Source organism: Molossus molossus, unplaced genomic scaffold (genome assembly GCF_014108415.1).
Source record: "Molossus molossus isolate mMolMol1 unplaced genomic scaffold, mMolMol1.p scaffold_m16_p_1, whole genome shotgun sequence".
Classification (NCBI taxonomy): Eukaryota; Metazoa; Chordata; class Mammalia; order Chiroptera; family Molossidae; genus Molossus; species Molossus molossus.
The window spans coordinates 222,749,550-222,766,012 of NW_023425344.1; the positions used below are offsets into that span (position 1 = coordinate 222,749,550).

General features: G+C 40.7%; 1 protein-coding gene across 2 annotated transcripts in view; it reads left to right on the top strand.

Moving 5' to 3' along the window:
• The window catches only part of EXD2 (exonuclease 3'-5' domain containing 2), a 49,767-nt gene extending 36,819 nt beyond the window's left edge, over positions 1-12,948 (top strand). The window contains exons 4-10 of one of the 2 annotated variants that reach the window (XM_036274133.1): positions 1,242-1,368; positions 5,558-5,889; positions 6,871-6,977; positions 7,226-7,361; positions 8,470-8,826; positions 11,466-11,700; positions 11,976-12,948. In XM_036274133.1, the coding sequence (XP_036130026.1) occupies positions 1,242-1,368; positions 5,558-5,889; positions 6,871-6,977; positions 7,226-7,361; positions 8,470-8,826; positions 11,466-11,682 (1,276 nt within the window). In that variant the 3' untranslated portion in view covers positions 11,683-11,700; positions 11,976-12,948. Of the gene's footprint in view, positions 1-1,241; positions 1,369-5,557; positions 5,890-6,870; positions 6,978-7,225; positions 7,362-8,469; positions 8,827-11,465 lie in introns of both variants that reach the window. The other variant, XM_036274124.1, reaches the window with a different exon arrangement.
• The last annotated feature ends 3,515 nt before the right edge of the window (positions 12,949-16,463 follow it).

Here is a 16,463-nt window from a genome sequence, read left to right on the forward strand (position 1 = left end):
TAAATTCCATTAATGAACCAAGATCTTATGTATTTTACCTAAGTGTGTCTGGACCTTTTTTTACTTTTATTCAGTACTTCTTTTGGGGATGGTGAAATCCATCAATTTATTGCTTATTTCCATAAGGAAAGACTTCCTTTTCTTCATCATTATGATGATTTCATTTCCCACAGTAGCGGAGGGAATCCTGCATGTTGTAACACTGATGTGAACTTCCACCTCCAAGCTTCCTGTTCTAAAACTTCTAGTCTCACACTTGGTAACCAGAAATCCAGCTCCACTTTTGTAGACTGACAGTTAACTCTTGTTTGGAATCTCTAATCCTTGGACAAATTAATTTTTTTCACCATCCTGCAGCTATTTTAATTAGAAAGGGTTTGAAGAGCAGAAAGGTTACTTAGTTTTACTGTAGCTTTACCCCCTCAATTAAAATAGCCTTATCATTTCTTCAATTTAGAAAAAGTAATACAAGAACAGTAGCCAACTCAAACAGAAAAATATAAAGAGGACATATAATCATCCCAAATCCCACAACCAGAGATAATATCACTAACATTTGATTAATTTCTTTTCAGTTACCTCTTTGTGTTTCCTCTATCTGTGATTACATACCTAGAATCAAATACAAACATTAATATACATTAACATAAAGGGACCATAATGTATATTTTCCTTCACAGTCTCTCTCTCTCTCTCTCTTTTTTTTTTTTTTTTACAACTGATATATTATGGACATCTTTTCACATCAATATAGATCCACATCCTTATTTTTAATAGTTGTATGGAATTTAATTGTATGGATATTTAACTGGTCTTTTATTGATGGACATTTAGGTTGTTCCCAGGTCTTTGCTACTGCAAATAGTGCTATAATGAAAAATTATTTTATGTACATTTGTCCTTGGCTGAATTTCTACAAGTGGAATTGTTGAATCAGAATTTTCATGTTCAACGTTTTCATTGCTATTTATTATTAAACTGTTTTTCATTAAGGTTGTAAAAATGTGAAGTTCACAAATGTTAGGTTAGACTGATTCTTCATGCTCCACCAATACTAGATATGGTTATTTTAAATAAATCTTTGCAATCTAATGGATTAAAAAATTGTATATAGTTTTAATTTTATTTTATTTGATGCCTAGTGAGATCTGTCATCTCTTTCTTGTCCTTTTATTTATTTTTATTTTCCTGTTCTTGTCCTTCACCCATTTTTGATACATGATTTTATTTATTTTTTGTAGAAACAATTTGCTCTGTAATGGGCTTAGCCTGAAATCACTCGCTGAGACTGTTTTGAACTTTTCCCTTGACAAGTCCCTTGTACTTCGTTGCAGCAACTGGGATGCTGAGGATCTTACGGAGGACCAGGTACTTCTTTTTAAAAAATTTTTTTTTCTTTATTGATTTTAGAGAGAGGAAGGGAGAGGGAGAGAAATAGAAACATCAGTGAGAGAGAACATCGATTGGCCGCCTCCTGCATGCCCCCTACTGGGGATTTGGCCCACAACCTGGGCATGTGCCCTGACGGGGAATCAAACTGGCGACTCTTGGTATGTGGGTCGATACCCAACCACTGAGCCATACCAGCTGGGCAGCCAGGTACTTCTTATCAGAAGCTTGAAGAATGGAAGATTCATTGCTTGTGAAGTATAACTGTTTTTAAAATTCTAATCCTCAAATATGCTGTAAGTATTGGGCAGAAATACCTTAAAATAGATGCTTTGATGATAACCAAGATTAACTGGTCTACAGTAATGCTTAATGAAATTTTAGAAAATGCAGAAAGTAATATTTAAATTTGACATTAAAAAAAAAAAAATGGATTGAGCCCTGGCTGGTTTGGCTCAGCGGTTGAAGCATTGGTTTGCAGATCAAAGAGTCCCAGGTTTGGTTCCCGCTAAGGGCACGTACCTCGGTTACAGTTTGTCCTCAGTCGTGGTTGGGGTCGTGTGAGTGGCAGCCACTCAGTGTGTCTCTCTCACATTGATGTTTCTTTCTTTCTTTCTCTCTCTCCCATTCTGTCTGAAGATAAATGCAAAAATGTCCTCAGGTGAGGATAAAAAAATATATATATAAAGAAAAAGTAATGGATTGAGAGCATAGCACATATGGCCAGGGCTTTTGGACTAGTGGGCTTTATTATTAGTAACTATAGATTACAGTTGCATGTCAATACTATAAATCTTTTCTCTCAGGCTACTCAGTTTCTCCAGAGGTGAATCTTTTAGTCTTCCACCCAAGAGGTATAAGCCCCATAGCCTATATTCTGAGAGTTAAGTGGGGAAAGGTGCTGCTAGCCTCACCATTCAACGTGCAGACTTTCCTGTAATCCCTTCCAGGTGACACTTTGCCTCTAGCCTCTGCCATACCTAATATTACTAGGTTCAGATCCTCTGTGATTTAGACAGTAATGTGACTTAAACTTGTCAGATCTGTCAAAAACCAAATTCTGCACATTGAATAAAACAGAGCAGAAAGATGAGTTCATTGTAAGGGTTTCAATCTGCAAGCTGGGAAATTCAAGGCTATGGAAGCAATGAGGTCCAAGTTGTTCATAGACTAAAGGGTTTTTATAGGGTAAATGAGAAGTTATTTGGCTTTTTCAGCTGATTGGTTGCTTAGTGGTCTTATTTGGATCCTGGTAGCTGAGTTAGGAGCAAGGAAGTCCAAAGATGGTGTGAACAGACTTGGTGTTTGGGGATTGGCTGGCATTTTTTGCTGATTTCTGAGGAGAGCTATAAATTCCCACAATTTTTGTTAGGTGACGTTTCATTTTCTTTAATGTGCCTGCTTTGGCCATCTCTATTTTGTTCCTGACATAAGAGACTTCTTTTTGTTTTGGTTCTACAAACTTTTATTCTTTTGGGTTAGAGAAGGAGTAATTGGCCCTGTAATGTACAGAGGTCCGGAGTTTAACTGTGTTTTATGGAGACTTTCACCATATCCTCCTCATTTCACCCCTACTTGTATCCTTGCTTTCACAGATATCTGATGCCTCCCATTCCTTATGCTTTGCCACTCTTTGTGACTCAGATTAATTTGATTTTTAATTTTTGGCTTACTACCCACTATAGGCCTTTCTTTGGTTGCCAAGTCAGTTACCACTTGTTTGTCCTTCCAAAACGTTGTTCATGGAAAGAGTTAGCAATAGTTAGTATCTTAAGGTTAATATTATCCTGTGAGATAGCTCTGGGAATCAAATTATATGAATTTGTTTTTTACAGCCATTTCTGACTTACTATGACCCTGAGAAAGTTACTTCTTTGTGCCTTGGTTTATTCATTCATTCCTTCTTTCCTTCCTTCCTCTTATAGTTTTACTGAATTTCTTCTCACCCTTTTGGCTAAGATCAAGTGTAATAGTTTTACTGGAATATAATTCATGTACAATAAAATTTACCCATTTAAAGTGTACAAGTTGCCCTGGCCAGTTTGGCTCAGCAGTTAAGAGTCGGCCTGCGGACTAGAGAGTTCCGGTTTCGGTTCCTGCTAGGGGCATGTACCACAAAAAATAAATAAATAAAGTGTACAAGTTGATGGATTTTAGTATATTTACAGAGTTATGCAACCATCATTGCAGTCTAATTTTAGAACATTTCATCACCCCAAAAAGAAACACTATACCCATTAGCAGTCACTTCCCGTCACCCCCCTACACCTAGATTTGATGGTGTCATTTGAAGCACAAAAGTTTTTTAATTTTGATGAGGTCCAGTTTCCTTTTTTTTTTTTTTTACTCATTCATGCTTTTGGTATTATATCTAAGAAATCATTGTCTAACTCACGGTCATGAACATTTATTCCTATGTTTTCTTCTAAGAGTCTTATGTTTTAGCTCTTACACTTGGGTTTGTGATCCATTTACAGCTAATTTTTGTATATGATGTGAGGTAGGTGTGCCACCTCATTCTTTTGCACATGGACATCTAGTTATTCTGGCACCATTTGTTGCAAATGCTTTGGTTTGTTTATCATTTGAAAATAAAATTTTAAAAAGCACTCTGAACTTTTTACATTCAAGCACACACTTTCCCCTGTGGGAGACAACTTGCTGATAGATAATGTAGATTGTTGGGTCTAGATAGAAAATTTCATCCAAACCTGTTTTATTTTATTTATTATTATTTTTAATCCTTACCTGACGTCATGTTTTTATTGATTTTAGAGAGAGAGGAAGGGGGGTGAGGAAGACAGCGAGAGAAACATCGATCGGTTGCCTCCCGTTCACACCCCAACTAGGGATTAAACTGCAACTTAGGTATGTGCCCTGACTGGGAATCAAACCTGCAACCTTTTGGTATATGGGATGACACTCCAACAAACTGAGCCACACTGGCTAGGGCTCGTACGTGTTTTATTTTATTTTATTAATTAATTAATTTATTTATTTATTTATTTTTATCCTCACCTGAGGACACTTTTGCATTTATCTTCAGATAGAGCAGGAGATAAAAAGGGAGGAAGAAAGAGAGAGAAAAACATTGATGTGAGAGAGACACATTGAGTGGTTGCCACCCACATGACCCCAACCGGGCCAGGGATGAACCTCAACTGAGGCATGCGCCCTTAGCGGGAACTGAACTCATCTGTGGGCCGATGCTTTAACCACTGAGCCAAACCGGCCAGGGCATATGTGTTTTATTTTTAAAACATTAAAATAGCCCTGGCCAGTTTGGCTCAGCGGTTAGAGTGTTGGCCTGCGGTCCGGAGAGACCCGGGTTCGGTTCCCGCTAAGGGCACGTACTTCGGTTGCAGTTTGTCCCCGGCCCTGGTTGGTCGTGCGGGTGGCAGCCACTCGATGTGTCCCTTCACATCGATGTTTCTCTCTCTCTCTCTCTCTCCCTCCCACTCTATCTGTACAAAAAAATGGAAAAATATCCTCGGGTGAGGATAAAAACAAAACAAACAAAAAAAACATTAAAATAATTCTTACTAATAGTTCTGCTTACCAGGCTTAGTTATTAAGGTGAATTAAATAAATCTTAAAGTTTTTATAGCCTTTGTTGAGAAAAGCTATTAATTAACCTTTGACTATTTTTATTTATGACCAGTTTGCCTGTGACCAGTTGCTTGGGAGATGGCTTATCATTATGAAATAAATAAATTCCAGAAATGGGCCTTGTAACTTTTGATTTGAGGCCCATGTTTAAAACCTTTTGTTTTATTTTTGTTTTCAACATGTTATTAATAGGTATGTACTAGTTGTCACACCTGTGGTAACTACCCTACCCCAGACTTAAAAAAAAATCTGTCCAGCAGGTTTGGTAGCAGATAGAAAGAAACTTCACTGATTTATGTAAATTAGGATTTTTGAGAATTTAAAGTAAGTTATTATTTTAACTATTTTAGTTAAAACAGGGAACATGAGGATTCATTACACTATTCGATTTGATTTTGTATAGTTTGAAATCTGTCATCATAAAACGTTTTTAAGAAGTATGTGGTGCCTGTACATCTTGAATTAGACCTCAGAGTTGTTTATATTTTTGTTATGACTTTGAAGTTGCTGTCTCTGGTTTGCCTTCTAGATTCCACTGATCTCTGACTTTTCTCTTCAGGTAATTTATGCTGCCAGGGATGCCCAGATTTCAGTGGCTCTCTTTCTCCATCTTCTTGGATACCCTTTCTCTAGGAATTCAACTTTAGAAGAAAATTATGACCTCACTGGCTGGAGGAAAGTTTTGGAGAAGTGCCAGGATGTAGTAGACATCCCATTCCGAAGCAAAGGAATTAGCAAATTGGGAGAAGAGGCTAATGGGGAAGCAACAGAATCTCAGCAGAAGCCAAGAAATAAGACGTCTAAGATCGATGCAATGGTGCCAGGCAACCACCAAGGGAGAGACCCCAGAAAAAATAAAAGAAAGCCCCTGGGCGTGGGCTATTCTGCCAGGTAATTAACTTCTTCCCTGTCTAGTAAAGAGTCAGAGGCCCAGCCTACAGCAAAAGGCACATGTGATGTCTTACTTTGGGTCCAGGAGAAGGCTTGTGTGGTAAGGAAACAAAGGTTCTCCAGGGGTGGTTATTCTTCCTTTCCTTCAAGAACATTTGGAGCTATCCGTTTATGTATTTGTGTACTTTCTCCTTTTCCTTCTTCATTGTTGGCAGTTGGAGTGGAAATGAGGAGAACTTAACCTAGCTTTGTCACTGACCCTGATTTGATCTTAGCCCTGTACTTTCTCCAGTCATAAATGAAGGTGTAATTACTCCTGCTTGCTTCAGAATAGCTGTGAAAATGAATAACACGAAGCACCTCATACTTTTCAGGAGAAATGCATCATCTGATTTCTTATTCATTTGTATTTGACTATTTAGAGTGGCATCCAGCTTTAAGCCAATGTTACTCACTAGCCAAAAGAAGTCTGTTGTACCCTTTATTCCTCTGTTGCAGAAAGATGACTAATAAGTACTTTGGAGTGGAAGTTTGGTGCCTGTAGCAAAGTGCCTTTAGGAATTGGATGATTAAATTGAAGCAAGTATTGTGTTTGAGCCAGAAATAAACCCACGTGGCCCTTATTACTTTAGCCTGAAGATCTTTCATTTTAATTTACTTTTTTTAATTCAGTGATTACTCTATTGGGCAGTTTTCATGGTGCTCTGTTTCTGTTTGTTTTCATAATAGAACATATTCTCTAATGTCCCAGTTCATACATATAAAAACTGGATGTATAAACTGTTCATTTTTATTTCTGTTTCCTAGCCCAGTGCAGATGGAGGAATTAACATGGTTTCTTCCCGTTTGGCTTTTTGTTGTTGTTGTTGTCCCTAGTGTTGAGAATAGCTTGGGTCACTCAGAAGAGAACATGAGAGGACAACTGATGCCTTGTCCAATCGTTAGCTTTCTAGTTTAGATTTCTCTCTCCCTTCCCCACAGAAAATCGCCGCTCTATGATAACTGCTTTCTCCATGCTCCGGACGGACAGCCCCTGTGCACTTGTGATCGAAGAAAAGCTCAGTGGTACCTGGACAAAGGCATCGGAGGTTTGAGATCCAATTATCACGTTTTATCTATAAATTAGGTTCCTGTGGGTACTGGCAGGAGTGGGGAGTGAGATAAGGGAGAGGGATGGATAGAAGGCAGAAAGACCTTGAGTCTCATGGGACAGAGCTATTCAAAACCCAGAAATAGTGATGTCTGCCAGGACACAGCCGACAACAGTTAAGGGTGTTTTTCTTTCTGGGGGAGAGATGGGCAGTCAGACACTTAACTAAAACTTCTTCTCTCTAAGAGCTGGTGAGTGAAGAGCCCTTTGTGGTCAAGCTACAGTTTGAACCTGCGGGAAGACCTGAATCCCCAGGAGACTACTACTTGATGGTTAAAGAGAACCTGTGTGTAGTGTGTGGCAAGAAAGACTCCTACATTCGGTGAGTGTGGGGATCCCTGCCCTGATTGTCTCCCTCCGATGGAAATTGCCCTTGTAGCTACATACAGAGCCCTCAGGGGTCTTGCTGGGGTTTGCCCACTTTGGCTGAGACACTGGTCCCTAGGGCGCATCCTAGTACCTCTGACAGTTTTGCCACTCGGCCTTGGCCTCCCCTTACTCTGGTGGGCTCTGCTTCTCTTGAGCTCATTTCGTAGTTTCTGGAATGCATTACTCTTCTCAGTAACAGTTTGCCATAGAGAGAGTGGTTTCCTTTTACTCAGGAAGGAATGGAGACCAGTTCCTTCCAAAGCCGCCTTTCTCTCTATGTCATTATAATCCTCCCTTGAGGGGCTCACGGCTTTCTGATCTTTGGTACTGTTCATGAAGTCTCTGGGTGACCTGAAGGCACACTCTGGAATAGTCTGGGAGACTGTTCTGTGTCAGGGTCCCCACGCAGTGGAGGTGAAGCTGCCTATTGAGCATGGGTGCCCAGACACTTGGGCTTTCTCCTTGGCTCTGTGGAGTAACTGGCTTTCTTCCTTTCTCCCTTGAAAAGGGAGACAAGTAGTGGTTGCTGCCAAGAGTTTTTCTTGAGAGCTTAATTCTCCTTAGAAAATAATGATAGACTTTGATGAACCAGATAAATAATCTTAGAGTAAGAGATTCTTCAAGTGAAGGAAATGGGCTTTTTCAGGTCATCAGGCTTCCAGAATTTCAGGAGCAGACGTTACCTACTACATGCTTCGAGAGAGTTGTTTTCCAGATGTTAAAGGCCATTAGAATTTCTTTTCACTTCTCTGATACTTTTCCTTCTGGGAGCACAACCTTCTCAAAGGTTGTTATTAGCCTCTCGCTACCTCTGGTCCTGCACTGAAGCCTGAGAGCAGGTGGTCCATTCTCACCAAAGGAACCTGAGGCAGAAGTAGGTGGGTGGGCCGAGAGTGGAATAGGTTGTCTTGTTTTTATGTCATCTCTTTTGGGCTGTGGTGCCCCAAGGCTTCGCGGTTATGTTCAGGCCCAGATCAGAATCCCAGTAGCTCCCGTGCTGGCTACATGTGTGTTCTGTGTCACATGCTGATGAGCACTGCCTTCTGGGTGGGCTTGTTCAGGAAGAACGTGATTCCACACGAGTACCGGAAGCACTTCCCAGTTGAGATGAAGGACCACAACTCCCACGATGTGCTGCTGCTCTGCACCTCCTGCCATGCCATCTCCAACTACTACGACAACCATTTGAAGCAGCAGCTGGCCAAGGAGTTCCAGGCCCCCATCGGCTCCGAGGAGGGCTTGCGCCTGCTGGAGGATCCGGAGCGCCGGCAGATGCGTTCTGGGGCCAGGGCCCTGCTCAGTGCCGAGAGCCTGCCTGCTCAGCGGAAGGAGGAGCTGCTGCGAGCTCTCAGAGAGTTTTATAGCACAGACACCGTCACAGATGAAATGCTTCAAGAGGCTGCCAGCCTGGAGACCAGGTACAATGGACAGTTCTGGTCAGAGAAGGGAGTGAGGAATAATCCACTGACATTAACCCTGGCTACTTAGTGGGAACCCTTCCCAGGGAGGAGGCATTAATGGTCTAGGTGCAGTACATGACCTCATGATTATCCCAGTAAGTATCTAATGGCTTAAAATGCCAGGGGGGTGGGATGGAGCAATCTATTTGAGAATTTCCTTTCCATAGGAGACTGTCCTTCTTTCCTTGCCCCTTTAAGGTCATATACTCATGTCCATTTTCATGATTAGCAGGAGAGTTTAAATGCTGGACAGTTGTGCTTTTCATGTTTAATGTAGAAGTAAATCCTCAAGTCAGCACACAAAATAAAAATAATAGTCAAAACTACCCTCAAATTGCTGAAGTTGCTTATGAAATACAGCATATGTGGTTTTGTGCCTCACTCATCCAGGTCTGTGGGAATTGTGACCAGTGTGTTCATGTTTCCTGTCTCGCCTGTGCTCCAGGGTACTGGCCCTCTGATGGAATGAATGTTGGACAGAATTGCCATTACTATTTAAATTACTGTTCTTCTTTTTCTTCCTTCCTTGCTTTCTCAGACCTCCATCTGCATGAGTACACAGTTGAATTTATATGGCCGAACTCAGTGTTCCTAAATGAGAAGTTTGTGGTTGTGAGAACTGAACGGAGCCATGGCTCAGATCATAGAAACTCTAGGCCACCTGCTAGAGCTTTACTCCCCAACTCACACATTTTTCAGTACTCCCAGGGGTTGAAATAATTGAATTGATAAGTTCACAAAACCTAGAGGGTGATGCTGGTTGCCTATAGCATTTTTGTTATAAAAAAAAAAAACACACCAAAATACCTTAATTATAGCAGCAAATATTTATTGAACAAATATTTATAGATATACTAATCTAAGCGAGCTAATACACTTGACACAATTTGCCTTGATTATTTTTTCTAACCCTAAGAGGTAGGATTTAAATTTCTTACTGGTAACTAACATTGTATCTTATATTAGACATTTTTTTTCAGAGTTTAAAAAAATTTATTACTGAATTTTATCCTTATTTAGGTTAAAGAATACATGTTGTTTTCCAAGTTTCATAATTGATACTCTGAGGTTAAAATTAAGTAACTTGCCAAGGTCATATTAGAAGTTAATGAGACTGGCCCGGCCAGTGTGGCTCAGTGGATTGAGCATCATCCAGTGGACTCAGAGGTCCAGGTTCGATTTCTGGTCAGGGCACATGGCCGGGTTGCAGGCTTGATCCCCAGTAGGGGGCATGCAGGAGACAGCCGATTGATGTTTCTTTCTCACATCAATGTTTCTATCTCTCCTTTTCTCTCTCTAAAATATAAAAAACATATTAAAAAAATTAATGACACTGTCTCCTTTAACCAATTCCCAATTGTATTTCCTAAAACAACCAAACTTCCCCCTTTAGCCACAAACTTTCTAATAAATTTATCTTACTGACTTGGATAGAAGGATGCTGGACTTGGATATCTAGGACCAAGAAGAACAGCTATTTGGGAAAAGGCAGACAAGTTAGTGGGATGCTTGGGAGCTAAATAATAAAATGTCTGGCCCTGGCTGGTTTGGCTCTGAGGTTTGAGCTTTGGCCTGTGGACCGAAGAGACTTGTGTTCGATTCCTGGTCAAGGACATGTACCTCAGTTGCAGGTTCAATCCCTGGCCCCTGTCAGGGTCATGCGGGAGGCAACCATTCGATGTGTCTCTCTCACATCGATATTTATCTCCCCCTCCCTCCTTCTTTTTCTCCCTCCCACTCTATCTAAAAATCAATGGAAAAGTATCCTTGGATGAGGATTAAAAAAATGATAATAAGTAAAATAAAATGTCTGGAAATACCCAGAGGGCACTGAAGACTGGTGGGGCCTTGGGATGGAGGATGAGAATCGGGCCTGGATGCAGGGAGAGGATCTGAGTCTGTGGGGCAGGGAGTCCTTGAGAAAAGTAATCTTTATTCAGAGGAGGTACAAGCACTGTTCACATGGTGTCAGAGCACTTTTTAAGGCCCTCAGCTTAGTTGGGAAGGAGGCAGGGATTCATTTTCCTATGAAACAGCACCAGCAGCACAGCCACCACAGTAGCATTTGGTGAGTATGGTTTGGCATTCTTTGTGTGGGAAGAAAGGCACTAAAGAAATGGCCCACCTTGCATTTCACATTCAGGTATTACACTGTTATGAGAAACTGGAACACGTGGTCTGATTTAACAGCCTCCTATAAGTCCTGGGCATGGTTCAGAATGAATAACTTGAAAGAGGCATGAGCTGGTAACTGAGCACCCTGGAGTAAATACAGGACCAGCATTCTTCACCCATCATCAGCCAGACAGGAGGCCCCTCTAAAGGGCGCTGCGCATCATGCCATGGTTTTTCTACAATTATAGCTCGGGATCTCCAAATGCCCTCTGTTGGATTGTGTGTAACATGCCCAAACTTAAAAAAGAATACATATATGAGAAAGAGGAGGTTTCATAAACATTAAGGAAGCTAACCTCTTAGGAGTCTAGCAACTTCCCTCATATCCTTGTGGAAGCCCCTTGGGCAGAAGCATTTGGAGTTGTCTTTGAGACCGTCTGTGCCTGTTTCCCTCAGACCCTTTGTATTTTGTGTCTTGGCAGAATTTCCAATGAAAGCTACATTCCTCATGGGCTGAAGGTAGTGCGGTGCCATAGCCAGGGTGGGCTGCGCTCCCTCATGCAGCTGGAGAGCCGCTGGCGTCAGCACTTCCTGGACTCCATGCAGCCCAAGCACCTGCCCCAGCAGTGGTCAGTGGACCACAACCATCAGAAGCTGCTCCGGAAATACGGGGAAGACCTTCCCATCAAGCTGTCATGATAGCTGCTTTCCTCCCAGGTTAGGACAGGTGGGAAGCTGGAGCTAAGGTGGAGAAGTCACCTCTTCCTGTTTTAATACATTGTTAATTGTCAGAGCCTGGTGACACAGCTCAGAGTACTAACCCACGCTGCCCCGGATGCTTCTGGTGGAGCACGGCTGTTGTTTTAAGGGGAGCTTATGGTTTTGAATTTTAGTTGGGCAGAGTGAAAATTCTTTTTTTCTCCCTTTTATTTTTGTGAACAAGGAGGGCCTTGCATTTATTTTACTCTTTCTCTTCTGCTTTCCCTGTGCAGATGGCAAATGAAGGATTCTCCCTGAAGTGATTTGTCAGGACTCTCAGGTTTTTAATACATTTCTTCCCTGTTCAGTATGTTGATTTATTTCAAACGGGCTGTCTAGTATTTCAATCCCATTAGGTTAGGAGGGGAGAAAAAGTTCTTCCAAGGGGTTGGAGAGGTGAACAAAGGTTCAGATTCATTTTCCCAGTTCAGCCTCATAATTATACATTCTTTGGCTTGATGCTTTCCCACAATGCATCTGTTTGGGAGCCATCCCATCTGAATCACTGCCGTTTATTTCACACACTTGGGAATGCTCCCTTTGACATGGCCAGGACCAAAGTAGCAACTTCCTGCCCTGTGCTTCCACCCTAACACTGGAGGGAATCCTTTTATAGAAATAGGCCTTCAACCTGATCTGGGCAGAGAGAAGCCTAAGCATCTCTCAAGAGAATTGTGATAATTCACTCAGCAGCTTTTCCTTTCATGCCGTTCATTGTCTGCTCGTTGCCATCTTGCTGCCCACAACTGCAAGGTTTTTAACTTAATCCGTTTCTGAGAGGAAGATTATCTTTTCTCAGAATCAATATCAGGTCCCTTCAGTGTGTTTTGTTCCATAAGATTTACAATACTGACCTCTTTTGAGCACTGAATTCTCTCCCGGAGTCATTTGGTCAGGTTGCAGTGTGAGGATTTCTCCATCTCCTCCCATACCTGGAACACTGAGATTAATTAATGTGTTTAGATGTTCAAAAGAGTGGTGTTTTTATCTTTCAAAATGTGAGGTCGCCACTTTAAGCATGAAATCAACTTATTAATGATTAGTATTTTGTCTGAAGTATTAGGAAAACTTTCTTACTTTATAAGATCTTAATAAGCTTAAAAAAGAATTTTATGGCCAGAATCCAACAAGAGCTCTGTTTTGGAATCATGCTCAAGTTGGTGATGGTTGTTCTTAACACTGATAAATAAAACTTCTAAGCACAAACTCACTGACTATAACTGTAAAATTTTTTTCTTCATAACTTTATAAAGTTGGTAGATATTCTTGGGGGAGGAAATAGTCATCCTATAGGTTTCTGCCATGTGGCAGTACCATGGTATGTGTGAACAGATGGATATACAAATACGGTGCATCTTCGACCCATCAACAGTAGCGTGCAAACGCATGTGCACATCCTACGTATTGTTTTTCTGACCCTTCATTCTCATTTGTCCTCAAAAAGGCATTTCTGGGATCTAAATCAGAAATCCTTGAAAATGAATAGTACAAAGCATTGTGGGGACTATATCATATGTTCAATGTGGTATCTCCCTGGCCATACTGCATGGAGCCCAGTGGTGAACAATGGAGATGGATAGGTAGTCATGTAGTAGTCAGACTTGCCACAAGGTGGCACTCACAGATTTTGTGTTATATTCATTCGTGTGCAATAAGAGGCTTTTATATTTTATACATGGTTCTTGAACACAACTCATGACTTATGTTTCAAATTTTGCATAGCTCATTTGGGGTCATTTTGATAGCTTTATGTGAAAAACTTCTTTCTCTGAAACAGGGAATAGGGCTCTTTTGTTTTCTTTCCTTTAATCCTCATGCTAAGAGGTAAGAAACATGTACAAGGTCATGTAAGGTGCATTTGTTGCCGTGAGAAGGAATGGTTTCTCCAGGAGAGTGTCCTGCAAAGCCCAGTAATAGAGCAACAACCACGGTAGAGGAGGAAGCTAGACTGTGGCACACAAGGTTTTTCATTCTTTTCAGAAGAGTTATTGTGTAGATTTGAATCTTTTGTTCTCTGAGTCAGCCTTGGATTATAGCAGCCTTTCCCTAAGACTGACAATTGCTATTTCAAATGAGATATTTTAGAGTAGGCATACTATAAAATAATTATTTTTTTTTCTGATACAGAGTAATGTATGCTTATTATAGACAAGTCTATAAAAAGAATAAAAATCATCTTACCTCTGTCTAGAACAGAGCTAACCTTTGCTGGTATGTTTATGAATTTCCTTTCTGTATATAAAAATGCATGTAATACATATATTTAAACAAAGTTGAGAGTCATTCATATGTATAGCTTGGTGTCCTATTTTTTCCCCCTCACTTAACATGGTATCGCAGGTCATTAATTTCCTGTGTCTCTAAATATTTGAAAGTAGATTTCTAGTCTTTCTGCCTTACTTTAGTTATCCATTCCCAAGCTTGAAAATTTTGGTTGTTTCAGGTCTTTTGTTAATTAATATCAGTGATGCTATGGTGAGCTTTCTTGTGTATAAATCGTTGATTATGTCTTTAATAATTCACTAGAATAGAACCCTAGAAATTGGATTGTGAGGAAGGGACTCACATGGCTGGTGTGAGTACAGGTTGATATCACCTCCAGGAATAAATATCGAGGAAATGCGTCTCTTTGACCCTGTGGCTAGTGTCCCATGCATTTGCTAAGCTTCCATATGCATGGGATGAGAGGACAGCGTCCTAGCAAGGGCCTCTCCACATGTGCCTGTTCATTATGTTTGTGGGCTCAGTCTTTCCTCTGCTTCCCTTCTGTGCCCCACCCTTTATTGCTTAATTTTCCCCATGCAGTCAGTTTTTTGGAAAAACTGCCTGTTTTAAAATAAAAATGTAAAAGTAATTAAAAATAAAAATTTTTATTTAAAAATAGAAGTTTTTATTTTAAAATAAAAGTTATACACAGATTTTTTTTTTTCTGCTAGACAAGCAATTAGTGATTTGCTGTCCTGAAGTGAACAAAGCCCAATATTCAGGGATTTGTTGCCACTTAAGAGTGCAGCCATAAGTTACTTATTCTTACCCATGTCACGGACAGAGATCAGATGACAAAATGTGTTCTGTTGAAATAAAGCCATTTTAATCCCTCATTTGAAACGCTTAGGAACCCAGCAGGCAGAAAGAGCTTTTGTTCAGCTTTCTATTCTGCCTGTTAGTTTGGGACCCTAACATTTGACTATAATTTAAATTCTTAGTTTACCTTGCCTCTCTGAATTTTTTATTCACCCATTTATCCTTTATTCCTTTTTCCCCCTTCAATATGTCTCATCCTCATGAGAGGTATCACTCTGTTTTTTTAAAGGCGATAGTTTCTCAGTTTGCTAGTTTACTAATTACTATATATTTTAAAAGGATTCCTCTTGCCCTGGCCGGTTTGGCTCAGCGGTTAGAGCGTCGGCCTGCGGTCCTGAGAGACCCGGGTTCGGTTCCCGCTAAGGGCGCGTACCTCGGCTGCAGTTTGTCCCCAGCCCTGGTCGGTTGTGCGGGTGGCAGCCACTCGATGTGTTCCTTTCACATTGATGTTTCTCTCTCTCTCTCTGTTCCTCTCTCTCCCTCCCACTCTACCTGAACAAAAAATGGAAAAATGTCCTCGGGTGAGGATAAAAATAAATTAATTAATTAAAAAAATAAATAAAAAATTAAAAAAAAAAAAAGGATTCCTCTTGCTGATTTTTTGTCTTTTCTGTTGTGTAGATGGTCATTTTTAGAGTACCTAATCCCTTAGGAAAACAGTAAGAATCAGTTTCTCTTGGATGAGATAAGCTGAAAGAAGGTATAAGAATGATTCTTGTTATGATTAACTCTCGATCTGAATAACATAAAAATAATACATAGTCCCCCAAATGTTTTTTATTTTATTTATTCATTATTTTTTGTTGTTGTTAATCCTTGCTCAAGGATATTTTTCCATTGATTTTTAGATAGAGTGGAAGAGAGGGAGAAAGAGAGTGAGAGAAACATCAGTGTGAGAGAGACACATTGATTGATTGCCTCCTGCATGACCCTGACCTGGGATCGAACCTGCTGCCCGAGTACGTGCCCTTGACCAGGAATTTAACCTGCAGCCCTTTGGTCCGTGGGCTGACGCTCTAACCACTGAGCAACTGGCCAGGGCCCAAATGTTTTTATTTTAGAATTCAGCTATAATTTTCAGGTATTCATCAAGTTGCCTCCTTATGCTGGATACCAGTCCTGGAGCATCAGGCGATAGAGCAGGGCTGACTTGCCAGTGGCCCACTTGTTCAAAAGTACCTGTCCCACTAGCCTACTTAGAGATGCCTTAGTCACTCCCTTTGCTTGAGGCACCAAGGTCTTTGCTTAAATGCTAACACGTTATTTGGGAAGCTGGGAAGTACATTAGACCATTGTTTTCTTCTCATCAGCTCTTTCTGTGGACAACTCGTTGGAGGTACCTACACACTGTGGGTGGTGGGATCGAATGGATATCATTAAGGGATAATCAAGAACTGACTTCATTTGTACAGGAATAGGGATTGTCAAAAAACCTAGTTCGTGCAGCCTGGCTTGTACCCTCTTCAGTGTGGACCCCTCTGCCTTAAACGGTCATTCTCTGCTCGGACTGAATGAAGGCACTTAATCTCATACCTTCCAGACTAAACTCAAAGCATTTCCCTCCTTCCTTACTTGTTATTCTTTTTTTTTTTTCTAATAATTTTTCTTTATTGGTTTTAGAGAGAGAGGAAGGGAGA